The sequence below is a fragment of the Sorex araneus genome, chromosome 4, assembly GCF_027595985.1.
Source record: "Sorex araneus isolate mSorAra2 chromosome 4, mSorAra2.pri, whole genome shotgun sequence".
Taxonomy (NCBI): Eukaryota; Metazoa; Chordata; class Mammalia; order Eulipotyphla; family Soricidae; genus Sorex; species Sorex araneus.
In genome coordinates this window covers 135,626,065-135,642,204 of record NC_073305.1, presented here as the reverse complement: position 1 = coordinate 135,642,204, position 16,140 = coordinate 135,626,065, and the positions used below count along the sequence as shown (strand labels likewise).

At 41.2% G+C, this 16,140-nt stretch overlaps 1 protein-coding gene across 1 annotated transcript in view; it reads left to right on the top strand.

Moving 5' to 3' along the window:
- The window catches only part of AK9 (adenylate kinase 9), a 145,311-nt gene that overhangs the window by 120,102 nt on the left and 9,069 nt on the right, over positions 1-16,140 (top strand). The window contains exons 29-32 of the mRNA XM_055136724.1: positions 137-350; positions 5,312-5,513; positions 8,983-9,129; positions 11,573-11,796. Coding sequence (XP_054992699.1) covers positions 137-350; positions 5,312-5,513; positions 8,983-9,129; positions 11,573-11,796 — 787 coding nt within the window. The remainder of the gene's footprint in view (positions 1-136; positions 351-5,311; positions 5,514-8,982; positions 9,130-11,572; positions 11,797-16,140) is intronic.

The window sequence follows — 16,140 nt, the reverse complement described above, 5'->3', positions numbered from 1 at the left end:
GAATATTAACATTTGATTATAATTAGTTTTCTTATTCTGTAAACTTTCTTATTTTACAAATTTTTTAAAAATATAATTGGAAGGGAAGTGCAAAAAAATATCGAAGTTAACAAATTCAGTTGTGTGTTTGTTGCAGCTCAGTGAAGGAGACACAATCAAGCCTGTTGAAAGATTAGAGAATCCACTGTATCCTGTAATCCATCGTCAGTATATTTATTTTTTGTCTAACAAGAAAAATAAAGAAAAATTTATGAAGAACCCAATCAAATATATCCGCCAACCTGAGCCTAAGCCTACTATGCCCATTAGGATCGCAATTGTGGGGCCTCCAAAATCCGGGAAAACTACAGGTAAGGATGTGTTTACTTTGAGTTGGTGGGAAAAGTTTGGGAGGGGATGAAAAGGAGGGTATTGGGGTTCTGGGGGATGGCCGTAGATACACCGGCAATGGGTATAGTGTTAGAATTATGTGCATGAGAAACCATCATTAACAGTATTGTAAATCAGAACCTCAATCAATAAAAAAAAAAATTTCAAATTTTAAAATAATTTTTTAAATAGTAAAAAAAAAGTATTTGCCTTTATTATCCTCTAGCATAACAAAATCCCCTAAAACTAATGCCACCATTCCACCACTCCAAGAAGCAACTATCCAAAATGACTGATGAAAAGAAATTGAGCCAGAGCTACAGTGCAGCAGGTAGAACACTTGCTTTGCCAACCTGGGTTCGATCCCCAGTACCCCATATGGTCCCCTAAGCCTGCCAGGAGTGATCTCTGAACACAAAGTCGGGAATTAGCCCTGACCTCCGCAGAGAGTGGCCCCAAAACAAACTAAAACTAAGACAAACAAGTAAAAACAAACAAAAAGAGGTAAAAAGCCTACATGGGATAATGACTAAAGATAAAGCATTAAATAATATCACCTGCTCCCAAAATCCCAGAGACTGTTGATTTTAGAGAAATGTTTCAAAGAATTAAAACTCAAGAAATAATTCTTGCAGCTTTGTAAATTTTTCCAGTGCAAGAAAAAAAGACAATTAAGCCTGTTTTTCAGTGTCTTTATTTTGAGGGGTGGCCCACATTCAGAGATGTTCAGGTGCTACTCTTGGCTGGATGCACAAAATCAGACCTGGTTTCTTTTCCTTTTCTTTTCTTCTTTTTTTTAAAAAAATTTTTTGTTTTGTTTGCTTGGGGTCCACACCTCACAGTGCTCAGGGCTGACTCCTGACTGACTCAGTGAGGGAGGTGAGGTGTGGGGGTTGGGAAGGGCATATGTGGTGCCAGGTATTAAACCTGGGTCTGCTATATGCAAAGCAAATGCCCTACCCAGTTTACTAGCATTTGTCTCCCCCAGTTTCTTTTTTAAAATAAATACATTTCATATGATCAAAAGATATAAAAAATACAAATTCTTTTTAGATTAGCATAACTTGATATCAAAACTTAAAGGAAATACAAGAAATTGCAAATGAATACCACTTTTAAATGTAACCAGGGAACTATTAAGATTATACTGGAATAAAAATAATATTTAAATTATATTTTTATAAATACGACCTATTGCATTCTGAGTTAAAAAATAAAAATCTATTCTCTTCATCTCTGTGGAAGTAAATTTTATATAAATTTGGACCTTGGAGGTAGTGGTTACTTTAAGCAAACAATCCAACAATAGCTTGATTGTAGTATTTCAACATCGTGTGATAAGCATGTGAACACTCCATAGCTATAAAAATAAACTGGAAAGATATGAGTGATATTTCAAAGAATAATTCCGACTCAATGACTGCATAGAAAATAAAAAAGAAGAGAAGAGGTCAAAGATTAACTTGCCACCAAAAGTAATAAAGGAGGACCGTATGTTCCAGTTTTTCAGAAGAAAGCTTTGTTTTGCTTATTAAAACTCTTTGGGGCTTGGATCGATAGTACAGCGGGTAGAGTGTTTGCCTTGCACAAGGCCGACCCAGGTTTGATCCCAGCATCCCATATGGTCCCCTGAGTAATTCCTGAGTGCAGAGCCAGGAGTAACCCCTGTGTGTAATCCCTGTGCATCGCCAGGTGTGACCCAAAAAGCAAAAAAACAAGACAAAACAAAACACTTCTTAATAATTAGACTCAAAAGTTCCTCAGTTGTCCTATGATGTTACATTGCAAAAGCATCTTTATTTTAAGAACTTTAAGGAATAGCTCTGATCCCAGGGCCAGAGCAATAGTACAATGGATAGGATGCTTGCCTTGCATGCAGCCGACCTGGGTTCATTCCCTGGCAACCCATGTGGTCCTTGGAGTCCCACCAGGAATGATCTCTGAGCACAGATCTAGGAAAAAGCCTTGAGCATCACCAGGTGTGACCCAAAGACTTTAAAAAAAGTCTCTGTGGTAAGGATCAAGGAGTTCTGCTATTCAAGAAGCTGCTTACTGGGCTGGGGCTGGGGAATGGGAATGGAACAGGGAGTAAGAGTGTCCTCACTGCACTGCGTTACCTGATAGAGTAAGTGGGTTTCCTTAGTTGTGTCCATTCAGTACAAGTGCCACAATGTAGTTCAACCATATCTACTAGTTACTGGGAGCCATGGTGGAGCCTTGGCTCTGTTAGCCAGTGGAAATAAGGACCCTGGACAAATCATGCCATTTTAGTGGAGTTCCATTCTCTCAAAAACTGGGATTTCAATATCCATTCTACCCATCTGATGGAATAGTTGAAAATATGAAATAAGTCACAAGAGGAAAATGATCCAAAATACTAGGTATTATTTTATTAAAATGTCAGGTATGCTATTCTTTTTTTTTCTATGCTACATATGTGTATTATAATATAAGTTATGGGAATTTAACAGATACACATGTTTATGAATTTCTAATTAACAAATACTTATGCAATGCAGTTTTTTTTTAATTTATTTATTTTTAATTAGAGAATCACCGTGAGGGTACAGTTACAGATTTATACACTTTTGTGCTTATACTTCCCTCATACAAAGTTTGGGAACCCATCCCTTCACCAGTGCCCATTCTCCACCACCCGTAAACCCAGTGTCCCTCCCACCCTCCCCAATCCCATCTCCCCCCCACCCCACCCTGCCACTGTGGCAAGGCATTCCCTTCTGTTTTCTCTCTCTAATTAGCTGTTGTGGTTTGCAATAAAGGTGTTGAGTGGCCGCTGTGCTCAGTCTCTAGCCCTCATTCAGCCCGCAGCTCCCTTCCCCCACATGGCCTTCGACTACAATGTAGTTGGTGATCGCTCCTCTGAGTTGCCCTTTCCCCGGAACGTGAGGCCAGCCTCGAAGCCATGGAGTCAACCTCCTGGTACTTATTTCTACAGTTCTTGGGTGTTAGTCTCCCACTCTGTTATTCTATATACCATAGATGAGTGCAATCTTTCTATGTCTGTCTCTCTCTTTCTGACTCATTTCACTCAGCATGAAACTTTTCATGCCCATCCACTTAACTACAAAATTCTTGACCTCCTTTTTTCTAACAGCTGCATAGTATTCCATTGTATAGATGAGGTATGCTATTCTAATTTTTGGCGGAAGAGGGTGGTTCTTGGACCACACCCAGGAGGGATCAGGGATTACTCCTGGCTCTGCAGGGAGGGAATATAGGAACACAGGTGGAGGGAAGTTGACACTGGTTGGTGAGATTGTTGTCAAAATATTATATGCCTAAAATTCAATTATTAATAACTTTGTAAGTCACAGTTATTTTATAAAAATATAAATTTTTTTCTGGTTTTTGGGTCACACCCAGCGATGTACAGGAGCTATTCTTGGCTCTGCACTCAAGAATTACTCCTGGCGGTGCTGGGGGACCGTGTGGGATGCTGGGAATCGAACCCGGGTTGGCCGAGTGCAAGGCAAATGCCTTACCCACTGTGCTATTGCTCCAGCCCCTAAAAGATTTTTTAATTTAAAGAATAGAATCCCTTCTGGAGGGCTCAGGGGACCATATGGAATGCTGTGAATCAAACCTAGGTCTGCTGTGTGCAAGGCCAGAACCCTACTTCCTTTACTATCACTCCAGCCCCTACAGTTATAATTTTTATAAATTATTTCCTGGACTGAGTCCTGATTGTCTAGAATATGCTATCCTGACTGCCTCATAGAATTAGAAAGTGGCTAGACAAAGGAAATGGTAGAATCCAGTGACCAAGGAGTGTTAAGATTCCTATTTTGGATACTCCATCAACTATTAGCACATATATAGTATTAGAACAAATAGGATGCTTTATAGAGCTCTTGAAAATCTGGCCCTTTCTGTTGGGAAACAAAGCACTTAGCTATTGATCTGATTATTTAAAAATAAACCATAGAGTGGTTAATGCTATACATATATACAAGTATTCAACTTTACTACTGAACATTGAATAAGTTAATTAAATTGGTTTGAGGGGGGAAATAGGGTTGGAGATATAACTCAGTAGAATAAATGCCTGGCCTACAGGAGGTCTGAATTTCATCCCAACACTGTATGTTGCCCCTCCACACCTCTGATCTGAACAGCTCAGAGAACAGGTGGAGAGTGAGAGCATCTTCCACCTGGTGTGAGGAAAAATCAAAACCAAACCAAAACTAAACTAAAACTGACAAGAGATAAATAAATGTTTTAAAACCGTACAGAATTAACTAATTAAATCTACCAGACCATACTTGAAGTGCTACTGAGACTTTGACAGTGTTAATTCAGTAAATGTACTAATTTTTTTTAGCCTCCATTGTTCATAGCAGCTTTATTTTTTAAAAACTTTTTTATTGAATCACTAAAGGATATACCCTTATAAAACTGTTCTCTCTCTCTCTTACTCTCTCTCTCTCTCCACATTTGGGCATTTGATTTGCAATATTGATACTGAAAGGTTATCAAGAATATTCTTTTATTTTTAAAAACCCTCAGATCTTGTTCAGCATGATCATTCCCAGCTATTATTGTCATACTGGTCTCTTCTCTATCTTACCTACCCTCAACCCCACACAAGCTTGTGGTTAGATCCAACCATTGACAAGTCCTTCTAACACCTGTTTTCCCTGGCCATGGATATCAGTCTTCTACTACATATATTTTTATATACCACAAATGAATGCAGTCATTCTACATCTGTCCCTCTCCTTCTGGATCATTTCACTCAGCATGATACTATCCATGCTCATCCATTTATAAGCGAATTTCATGACTCCTAAATGCACTAATTTTAATTCCCAACATTTCTTCCAAGAACGCAAAATGTAGGCATTCTTAACCAGAAACTACACCTAAAGTCAACTGGTCAATTGATAAAGTACAATAAGATTAAGGTTTGGGTGTTTTCCAGTTGCCCAAGCTTTTGCAAAGGAGTACGGCTTAAAGAGTTTGTCCATGGGAGATGCTCTGCGGTACATAATAAACAACCAATCCGAAACGGAGCTGGCGCAGGTGATAAAGTGGCATCTTTATAAAGGAGAGACAGTACCAGACGAGTTAGCGATTCAAGCCCTAGAAATATGTCTGATGGAAAGTATCTGCAACACTGCAGGGTGAGTAGGGTGGGTGGGGTGAGGTGGGGAGAATGGAATCTCTCAAGAAATTCTTCTCTGGCACATGAAACACTTCAGCTTACTAAGAGCTCTTGTGAAGGGTGTGATCTACTTCAAAAGTTTTGGGCCCCTCTGTGGTTCTAAATTTCAATTTCCTGTCAGCCTAAAATTTTGCTTTGGCACTCATTTGTCAAAATTCCAGGCAGACCTCTTCCCCAAGGACCCCTGAGCTAGCCCCCTGCCGCCTCGAAGTTCCCCACCCACTCCCGCTTTCATAGTTCACTGTCTCTGATATGACGTTTGACACTCAGTAGTGTCTCCTGTACCTGCAGAGTGACAAGAGAGAGTGCCTCCTAGTTCCTCGGGTGGTACTGGCCCACTGGAAATGGTCCCTCTGGGCCCTGCTCTTGAAGCTGCTTTTGGACGTGGGAGCCTCAGGCTTGAACTCACTCTTCGGTTTCCGCTTCTCTCCTCTACTGCTCAGCCTCAAGCACAGCCACACTGAGCCGAATAGACCAGTGAAACCTAAGCCCTAGATTTGGATCCAGGTCACTGACCTTGGTCCCCTGTTGACTCAAGATTGTTTTGTATGTGTGCTTGGTTGGTTTATGTTTGTTTGAGGAATAGGGTACCTGGCAGTGCTCAGGCCTTACTCCTGGTGCTCAGGGATCGCTCCTGGAGGTGCTCAGGACCAGGTGTGGCGCCAGGAATTGAACCCAGGCTGACCACATGTAAGACAAGCACCTTATCTGTCATATTATCTCTTTAACCCTAGTAATATTTTTTTTTGTTTTAGCCTCCCTGCTTTTCCTTGTCACTGTCCCTAATTAACTTTTTAGAAAGTGCTCCTCATTTCAGTTCTGAGAAAACATATTCTGGTATATTACATTTTTTTCATTTCAGGGAAGGTCTAGGGACTGATGACCATTGAGTTTCTTCTTCCCTGATATCCAGCTTTGCAAATGAGGGATCTCCATGTAGACAATCTTGACTGTGTCCAGAAGGTGAAACTTCATCTTCATACCTGACTTGGGACTGCCATTCCCCCTGAGTCCCCTGTATGGATCTACCCTCCAACAGGCAAAATCTATGGCTGTTAGACTTTTTGATCTTTTTTTTTTCAGCATCTCTCACTCTCAGGACACTTAAAACAGGAGACATTGATGGGGATCATTCAGGGAGGGCATCCGGGACCAAACTGCCTCCAAGCCATTCTTTACTAACAATTCAAGCCCTGGAAATCCGTTGTGTGGGGCAGGCAGAGGTGTGTGAGGCCTGCAGGAACCAGCATGCCCAACTTGCTCCCACGATGGAATGAATCCTTGGTTTTGGGAACTGTGTCTCCCAGAATTTACAGAATGCCTCTTTTTCTCTCCCTCAGTTTGACAGGAACTCTTTAATTATCTTCAACTGTTGGGTTCATTTAAATTAATCTCCACCCTAGGGGCCAGAGAGATGGCTCAATGGCCAATGCACACACTCAGCATGCAGGAGACCTGGTTGGATCCTGGTATTATACGGTTCCCCAACAGAGGGGACAGAAGAAACTGAGCACAGAGTTGTGATTAGCCTCCAGGCACCTGAGGTGTGGCCCCAAAACCTATTAATATTTTCTCCAGCCTTTCTTCTTGGAGACCTGATGAAGCCTGATAAAATGATTCATACCCACATAGCACTGAATTCCCCTCAACCACTCCCCTTCCACACTCCCAACCTCCTCAAGAACTTTCAATTAAAGCAAGCATAGAGTATAACTTTACCCTTATATGATAAATCTCTTCCTTAGATTCTATTTATTCTGCCAGGCCCTGTTGGAACTGTTTTACATACCTAATCTACAATCTTTAGGAGTTAAGTATCATTTCCCATGGGTCAGAGAGACAGTACAGCCAAAAAGGCACTGGCCTTGCACATGCCCATCTCAGCTTCAATCCCTGACACTACATATGGTGAGGATTGCCAAGAATGATCCCTGAACACAGAGCCAGGAGTAAGCTCTGAGCACAGCTGGGGGTGGTTAAACACACACCCACCCCAGCAGCCAAACAAACAAAAAGCAAAAAGCAAAAAGCAAGCAAATGAATATATAAAACAATCTTGAGTCAGTATATATATATACTGAGAGTCTCTTGCCCACACGCCTGGCTGTCTTCCCTGTGGTCCCTCGGAGGGGATGGGCTCCAGCTTCCCTCCCTGCCCCGAGCAGAGCTCCTGGTGGCCGAGGATCACCAGAACCTAGCTACAGCCATTCTCGAGGCCCCTCTCCACACGTTTGGACAGGCCTCATGCAGAAAGGTTGCGGCAGAGGAACCCAGGTGTGTGTAATCCCATCAACGGCCAACATCCAGAGACTTAAGAACGAGCTCCCAGAAGTGCGTGGCCGCGATATCTTGTAGCCTACTTCTTCCTCTGGGAGAAACTGGCAAGCTTCTGAGAGTTTCCTGCCCACATGGGACAGCCTTGCAAGCTTCCCATGGTGTATTCATATGCTAAATCCAGTAATAAGCTGGATCCCATTCCCCTGACCCTGAAAAAGCCTCCAGTGTGACATCATTGGGAAGGCAGAGTCAGAGAGACTTCTAAGATCTCAGGGAAAAGACAAAATGGAGAGGTTACTGAGCCCGCTCGAGAAATTGATAATTAACGGGATTTCGTGATCGTGATCGTGATTGTGATATATATATGTATACTATATATACTATATATCTATGTATACTATATATACACATGTATATATATACACATATATCTGTATCAGTACCCTGGACTCAAGATAAGGGTCTTAAGTGTGGCCCAAAACTACTCCCTACAAAAAAAAAACTACAATTTACACATACTCACACACACACACACATTGTTTTCCTTTATTTACGGAGAACTGAAAGTCAGAGATATTTTCAACCAAGCCAACTTTGAAATCCAAATCTGAAACTGTCTTCATCCAGTGCATCATGCTTAAAAGTAGAGCAATTAAATGACACAATGCTCAAGATATTACGTTTATTGTTTCTTAAATTCTACTGAAACACAACTCTATGATGCAGAAATGTATATGTACATACAATGCCCTTCTGTGGTTCATGGATTGGAAGAGGTTAGGGCTGACGACACAGTTCAATAGGGTGAGTGAATGGATTTAATCCTCAGCACTGCATAGTAACCCAAATACTTCTTGGAGTGACCCTCCAAGCACAGAGATGGGAGTAGCCCTTAAGCGGCATAATTGTGACCTAATACCCACAAAATATATACACATATATTATGTATATACACACATATACCTATATATCTTTACATATATAAAGAGGGTGAGATGTGAGATGTGAGAAGTGAAGAAGGAAAATTCCATTATGTAAGGAGGAACATGGGACTAATCCTAGAGAAATAAATTGGTTCTGTAAGAAAGAAGAGGCTGCATAAAAGGAAAGAAATCTGGAGTTTTTTAATTCTTCATTCTTTTCCCTGTTAGTGTTGTTATTGATGGGTACCCTGTCACTAAACATCAAGTGAATATCTTGGAAGCCAGATCAATCATCCCCATGGTCATTTTTGAGCTGGATGTGCCCCTTAAAGAAATTTTTAAAAGATTGGTGCTGCTGAAAAAAAAGGAGCCAAGGTAATGTATATGATGAAAATGCTGATAAAGGAATAAACTTTAACCCAGAGCAGAGCAGGTTAGCTGGATGGTCCTCCAAGGTAACACACTTCCCATGGTGTATTCCACCACCTCCTTTGGGTGGTGGAAGATAGCAGGATGCAACGTGTTGAGGCAACAATTGAGCATCAAAACGCCTGGGTCTGGTTGAGTAGCTCTACTTTTGCCAAATGGGCTCAGTGGTTTAAAAAATTATTTTTTAAAAAACTGTTCCAGACAGCTTAAAAAATATTTTTCTTTATTGAATCACAGTGAGATACACAGTTATTAGGTTGTTCATGATTTTCAGTTATACAATGTTCCAATACCGGTGCCTTCACCATTCTACATTTCCTGCTACCAGTGTCCCAAGGGTTCCAGACATCTTAGAACCTATGGGAACCTTTTGGGAAGGCTCTTCTTATACTGGTTTCCCTCTTTTCATTTTGATTTAAGATTCATAAGAGAAAGAAATTTGGCTTCTAAAAAAATGGGTCAGAGTGATAGTTCAATAGGTAGGGTGTTTGCCTTGCATGAGGCTGACCTGGGTTCTATCTCCAGCACCACATTTAGTAATCCCCACCATGAGTAATTCCTGATTGCAGAGCCAGAATTAAGCCCCCACAGTCCCCCATATTTTGTGGACTGGTTACAGAGGAAAGTTTTTTTTTTAATTCAGTCAGAATTAAACCCTGAGCATGGCTGAGTGTGATCCAACATTTAAAAAAAAAGAAAAAAATAACATATTTTCCAGTATTTAATTAATTTTTTAATTTTTTATTTTATAAAGTAGTTTGGCAACGGTGAGGTAGTGGTAGTCGGCTGCTGGGGCTGGGTTTCTTGGGGCAGGGAAGGCTCTCACCCTATAAATAAAATTAATATTTTTTAAAAGTTCATCTTTACATTTTATGTATTTTAAATTTTTTTCTATTTAGGCACTGACATTACCAATATTGACAATATTGGTAATGTTGTATTGTAAGTCAATACAACAATATTGTATTGACTTACAATATTGGTAATGGCAGGATTTTATGAAAAAACCATTCCAACAACACACTCTCCACCAGAGTGTCAGCTTCCTTCCGCCATCTCCCAGTGTGTCCCCCGCCTCCCCAAATCCCTTACTCTCCTGCTACTGTAATATACTTCATGTAAAAGACAACCACATGCTCGGGCTGAGCCTCACGCATGAGTGAACATATTCCTGAACCACATCATCATAAAGGAAAATATATATATGCCTCTCGGAGAGCCCGGCAAGCTACCAAGAGTATCCTGCCTGCACAAAGGAGCTTGGCAAGCTCCCCATGGTGTATTCGATATGTCAAATACAATAACAATAACAGGTTTAATTCCCCTGACCCTGAAAAGAGCCTCCATCATTGGGAAAAACAAGTAAGGAGAGTCTGCTAAAATCTCAGGGCTGGGACAAATGGAGACGTTACTAGCGCCTGCTTGAGTGAATTGATGAACAGTGGGATGACAAAGTGATAAAGTAGTTTACAATATTTGATTACATTTAATATTTGAACACCAATCCCACCACCATTACATCTTCCCACCACCATATTTCAGATATTTCCATCCCAAACCCCAAACCCTGCCCCAAAGCAAAACCGAAATAATTTATTTTGTATTGTTTGTAATGAAAAACCACTGAAAATGCTCCAAAACACTTTCCTTAGAGGAAAGAGTGTGAAGATTGTTGTATTTCACCCAGGATCCATTAAGCCCTTCTATAAGAGATCACTAACATGTTGTTAAAGGTTGAGCCTCATGTGCTACTATATATATATACATGTATCTGTAAAAAAAAATACTTCCCTCTACGGCTGGTTGCCTCCTACTTTAAACCCCATCAAATGTGGTGCAGTACTCTTGGAGTATGAGTGGTGAGAGGTATGAGTTGTTGTGTGAAATATGTTCACTTTTGGGTGAAGCACGGCCCGAGTGTGTGGAGAGCAGCCTTGAGCATAGCAGCGGTTGAGTTCTGGAAGTTTTCGGCCACCAGGGCTGGATCCCTTGGGATGGGGAGGGGTCTCACCCACACCCCTTCAGGGCACCCCAAATGAAATAGCCTGGCACGGGGTCTGGCAGCATGGTTATGGCATGTGTCGTGTTATGCTCCCTTTCGAGAGAGAAGGCAAAAAAAAAAAAGAAAGAAAGAACTTTTTTTTAATATTTTTGCTTTTGGGGTCACACCTGGCAATACACAGGGGTTACTCCTGGCTTAGCACTCAGAAATTACTCCTGGCAGTGGACAGGGGACCATATGGGATGCTGGGAAACAAATCCGGGTCAGCCTCTTGCAAAGCAAATTCCCTACCCGCTGTGCTATCGCTTCAACCCCAAAAAAGGAATAACTTTTAATCATCTCAAACAAAACATGTTTTAAGATATTTCTTTATTTTTTTTTGTTTAGTAATCTACCCTACCCACTACACAACAGTGCACACATCACAGCTGTCAAGGACACAAAGTATCACAAAAATATTCCTGATATTAAGCAATTTTATGAACAACAACATCAGAACTGGCGTGTAATTGATGGATTTCACAGTAAGTGGTGGGTATGGAATGAAGTCATGAAAGCTACTCAAACGGTGAATAAACATATACAGACATACCTGGGAAGAATAAAGGCAGGTAAGAAGACATTTGACTTTTAAAATGAACAAAATATGCATTTTAAAAGTTTATATATGCATGAGACATCACCATATTTCAATTTGAACATCTGTTCCCACAATATTATAAAGTGTTTTAATATCAAATTATTGTGGCCTATATATTTCTTATAACAAGCAGCTTCTGTAACTCAAACTACAATTTTTGAATACCTATGAGAACATAGGCACGTAAAAATAATACATGTGTCTCACTAGGAAAGATTTTATTATTCTTGGAATACCATAAGAGGAGAGCTCTAAATACTGATTTCTGAATTTCCAGTTATATGAGGGCAGTCAGTGGTCTGTGAATGACACTTGGCAAAGTATTACTTAAAAATATAATATGAAAAGAGAAAGTAAAAATAAATATTAAATGAAAGTTTTTTTTACCATCTATATTTATTAGACTTGTTTCACAACCTACTAAAAACTTAAACTTAACCATTTAATTTTGATAGTTTGACCCACAAAAGAAATTTTTGGTGATATAGTCCTATAATGGTTGATTTTCTTAAAAAGAGAATGCAAAATAGAAGGAAATCATTTAACACTTGCTATCTCTAAAGAGATGACTCCAAATAATTTATCTGTAGGAATATCACAGACATGTTTTATTATTTTGTTTAACTTCAGAAACCATGGAGAAGATTTTTAAAAATGCACTAGGGAAAATGCCACTAGGATTCCAATATTTGCATTGTTGAATCTTGTTTTGTTTCATTATCAGCATAACCTGTTTGCAGATTAGAAATTTGTTTTCACCTGAGAATCATAGGAAAGATAAGAGTGAAAGGGAAGAGAGAACTGATTTTTAGAAACCATAAGTTTCTAAATAAGTTTTGAATAGTACAACACTACTAGACCAACCCGCAGCAGACTAAAAGCAAAATTTGTACCTGCTTTCTGTTACCCTATTTTACACACTTTCTTTAACTGGTTTCTCCCGGAAATAGACTCAAACTAAAAGTATATACAGAAGCTTTATCAGAAAGCACCCTCAGAAATAGTGATAAGATGGGAAATAAAAATATAACATGCCCAGTTAAATTTGAATTTTAGAAAAACTGAATCACAAATCACGAAATCCCATTGATCATCGAGGGGCTCGAGCAGTCTCAGTAACCTCTACATTCGTCCTATCCCTGAGATCTTAGAAGCCTCTCTCTTCTTGCCTCCCCAACGATGCCACATTGGAGGCTCTTTCAGGGTCAGGGGAATGAGATTCAGCTGGTTACTGGCTTTGGCATATAGATATACCATAGGAAGCTTGCAAGGCGTCCCATGTGGGCAGGAAGCTCTCAGTAGCTTGCGAGTTTCTCCCAGAGGGAAAAGTAGGTTATAAGATATCGCGCGGCCACTTTGCGATATCTTCTGGGAGCTTGCTTTTATGTCTCTAGATGTTGGCCGTTGATGGGATTACACACACCTGGGTTCCTCTACCGGTACTTTCATGTGTGAGGCCTGTCCGAACATGTGGAGAGGGGGCTTGAGCATGGCTGTGGCTAGGTTCCGGAGGTCTTCGGCCACTGGGAGCTCTGCTCAGGGCGGGGAGGGAAGCTGGAGCCCATCCCTTTCGAGGGGCCCCGGGGAAGACAGCCGGGCGTGCGGGCAAGAGACTCTCTTGTTTCTAATTATTCAGAAAAACTGAATAATTTGGTATAAATATACTTCAAATATTGCATGAACTATTCCTATGATAAAACTTGATCTTCATTTATCTGCAATTCAAACTTAACTAGGCATTCTATCTGACAGCCCTGTTCCAGAGATATATCTGTAGGAAAGCGAGGCAGAATTGGGCAAAGAGAAAATCTAACCAGCAGCCTAGTAGAAACAGAAATCACAGCAGATCCCAGAGGAAGGCACTGAAACTGAAATGGATCCTCAAAACTTACCGAATTTATCAGCTTTCATATTCCTTCCACCCACAGGCCTAGTATTAACCAACCGCAGGTCACTTTGGAAAGGGGTCTAGACTGTGACAGAGGCCAGTGTCCAGAACAGTTCAATAGTGCATGGGAACCATCAATACCCATGTTCCCAGCAATTGGAGAATGGATACCTCATCCCCAAAGAGGGATGTGCACAGGGCTGCCACAGTGTTCCAATATTAGATAATGTTGGATGTACTTGCATGTACTTGCCTCTTCCTGGAACAATTTAATCCTTTGGGTGTGTGTCAGGGGGAGGGTGGTGGTGTTTTAAATTTTTTATTGGTTGACATTCTATGGCTGGAGTGATAGCACAGCAGGTAGGGCATTTGCCTTGCACGCAGCTGACCCGGGTTCGATTCCTTTGCCCCTCTCGAAGAGCCCGGCAAGCTACCGAGAGTATCTCACCCACACCGAAGAACCTGGCAAGCTACCCGTGGTGCATTCAATATGCCAAAAACAGTAACAACAAGTCTCACAATGGAGATGTTACTGGTGCCTACTCGAGCAAATCGATGAGCAATGGGATGACAGTGATACAGTGATACTATGACTTATAATACTGCTAATGATGGTTTCCCATCATAATCCCAACACCATTAGCCATTCCCATTCCCCAACACCCCTCTCCTCCCTCTCAGCCCCTCCTCCAATTCAGATGTGTGGATCTCTTTGCCCATTTTGTTGCCTTTGGTCCTTTATGTTGCAGCAAATTGCATGATTTTTGTGCAACAGTTTAATCTAACTGAAGCCTTTCCTCTTGCTTGTATCTTTCCATTTCTATCTCATGCTCCTTATCAGCATATCACATTCATTCTAATGAGATGGAACAAGTCAGAGCTGGAAGATGATCATGCCACATTGCATAATGAGATGTAGAGACATTGCCAAGTGGGATGAGATCTTCATATAGTCCTCAAGAATGCCCCAAGATGGGGCTGGAGCAATAGCACAGCGGGTAGGGCGTTTGCCTTGCACACAGCCAACCCGGGTTCGATTCCCAGCATCCCACATGGTCCCCTGAGCACCGTCAGGGGTAATTCCTGACTGCAGAGCCAGGAGTAATCCCTGTGGATCGCTGGGTGTGATCCAAAAGGAAAAAAATTCCCCAAGAATCAGAAAAAAAATTGTGTGTGTATTTTAGTATTTGAAATCACAATATTTTTAAGCACCTCTCAGCAGAGTTCAGTGGGCTTCTGGGACACTCCCAGTAATACTCAGCCCCCTGGCATGGGTCTGAAGGTTCAGAGCACAGGCCAGTGATGCAGTGCTTCTAGGGTTCAGCAGTGCTAAAAGCCACAGGGGACATCCTAGCAGTGCTTAGTGGTCACACAGTGCCAGGGCTTAAACTCAAGGCCAAGAGTGTGCAAGGTGTGTTTTCGAGGTATTTGCGCTAAGCCCCTGACTGAAATAATTTAATTCTGAATTATCCTTGATAGTAAGCCTGTCAGGATTATTGAGGCTCAGAACATTTGAGCTAAGTATGGTCAAAAAAAATAGAAAAGACTTGGGGGGCTGGAGTGATAGCACAGCGGGTAGGGCGTTTGCCTTGCACGCGGCCGACCCGGGTTCGATTCCCAGCATCCCATATGGTCCCCTGAGCACCGCCAGGGGTAATTCCTGAGTGCAGAGCCAGGAGTGACCCTTGTGCATCGCCAGGTGTGACCCAAAAAGCAAAAAAAAAAAAAAAAAAAAATAGAAAAGACTGCGTAAAACTAGTCACTTTAGTGTTTATTCTCTTCTCTCAGATGACATTGCTGCACAGAGAGAAGTTTATATCAACAAATTATTTGCACTCCTGAAATCTACCTTATAGAAAGGTTTTTTATGTAGTTTATTACATTTCATTTGGATTTGCCCTTTTTTCTTTTCTTCTTTAGTTTTTGTGTCACACCCAGCAGTGCTCATGAACTTACTACTGGTAAATTGCTCAGGGTCACTCCTAGAGGCACTTGGGAAGTGACCATGTGGTGCTAGAGATCAAACCCAAGCCTCCCACATGCAAAATACACACACTTGTCCTTTGAACTATCTCCCCAATCTGTATATAATTTATTATAGTATATCTATAATAGTCATTGTCACTGTCACTGTCACTGTCGTCCCATTGCTCATCGATTTGCTCAAGTGGGCACCAGTAATGTCTCCATTGTGAGACTTGTTGTTACTGTTTTTGGCATATCGAATATGCCACAGGTAGCTTGCCAGGCTCTGCCATGGGGGCTAGATACTCTCGGTAGCTTGCCAGGCTCTCCGAGAGGGGCGGAGGAATCTAACCCAGGTTGGCGGCATGCAAGGCAAATGCCCTACTTGCTATGCTATCGCTCCACCCCATCATAGACAATAACTTAAGATAACCACAACGTTTATCAATAGATAATGATTAA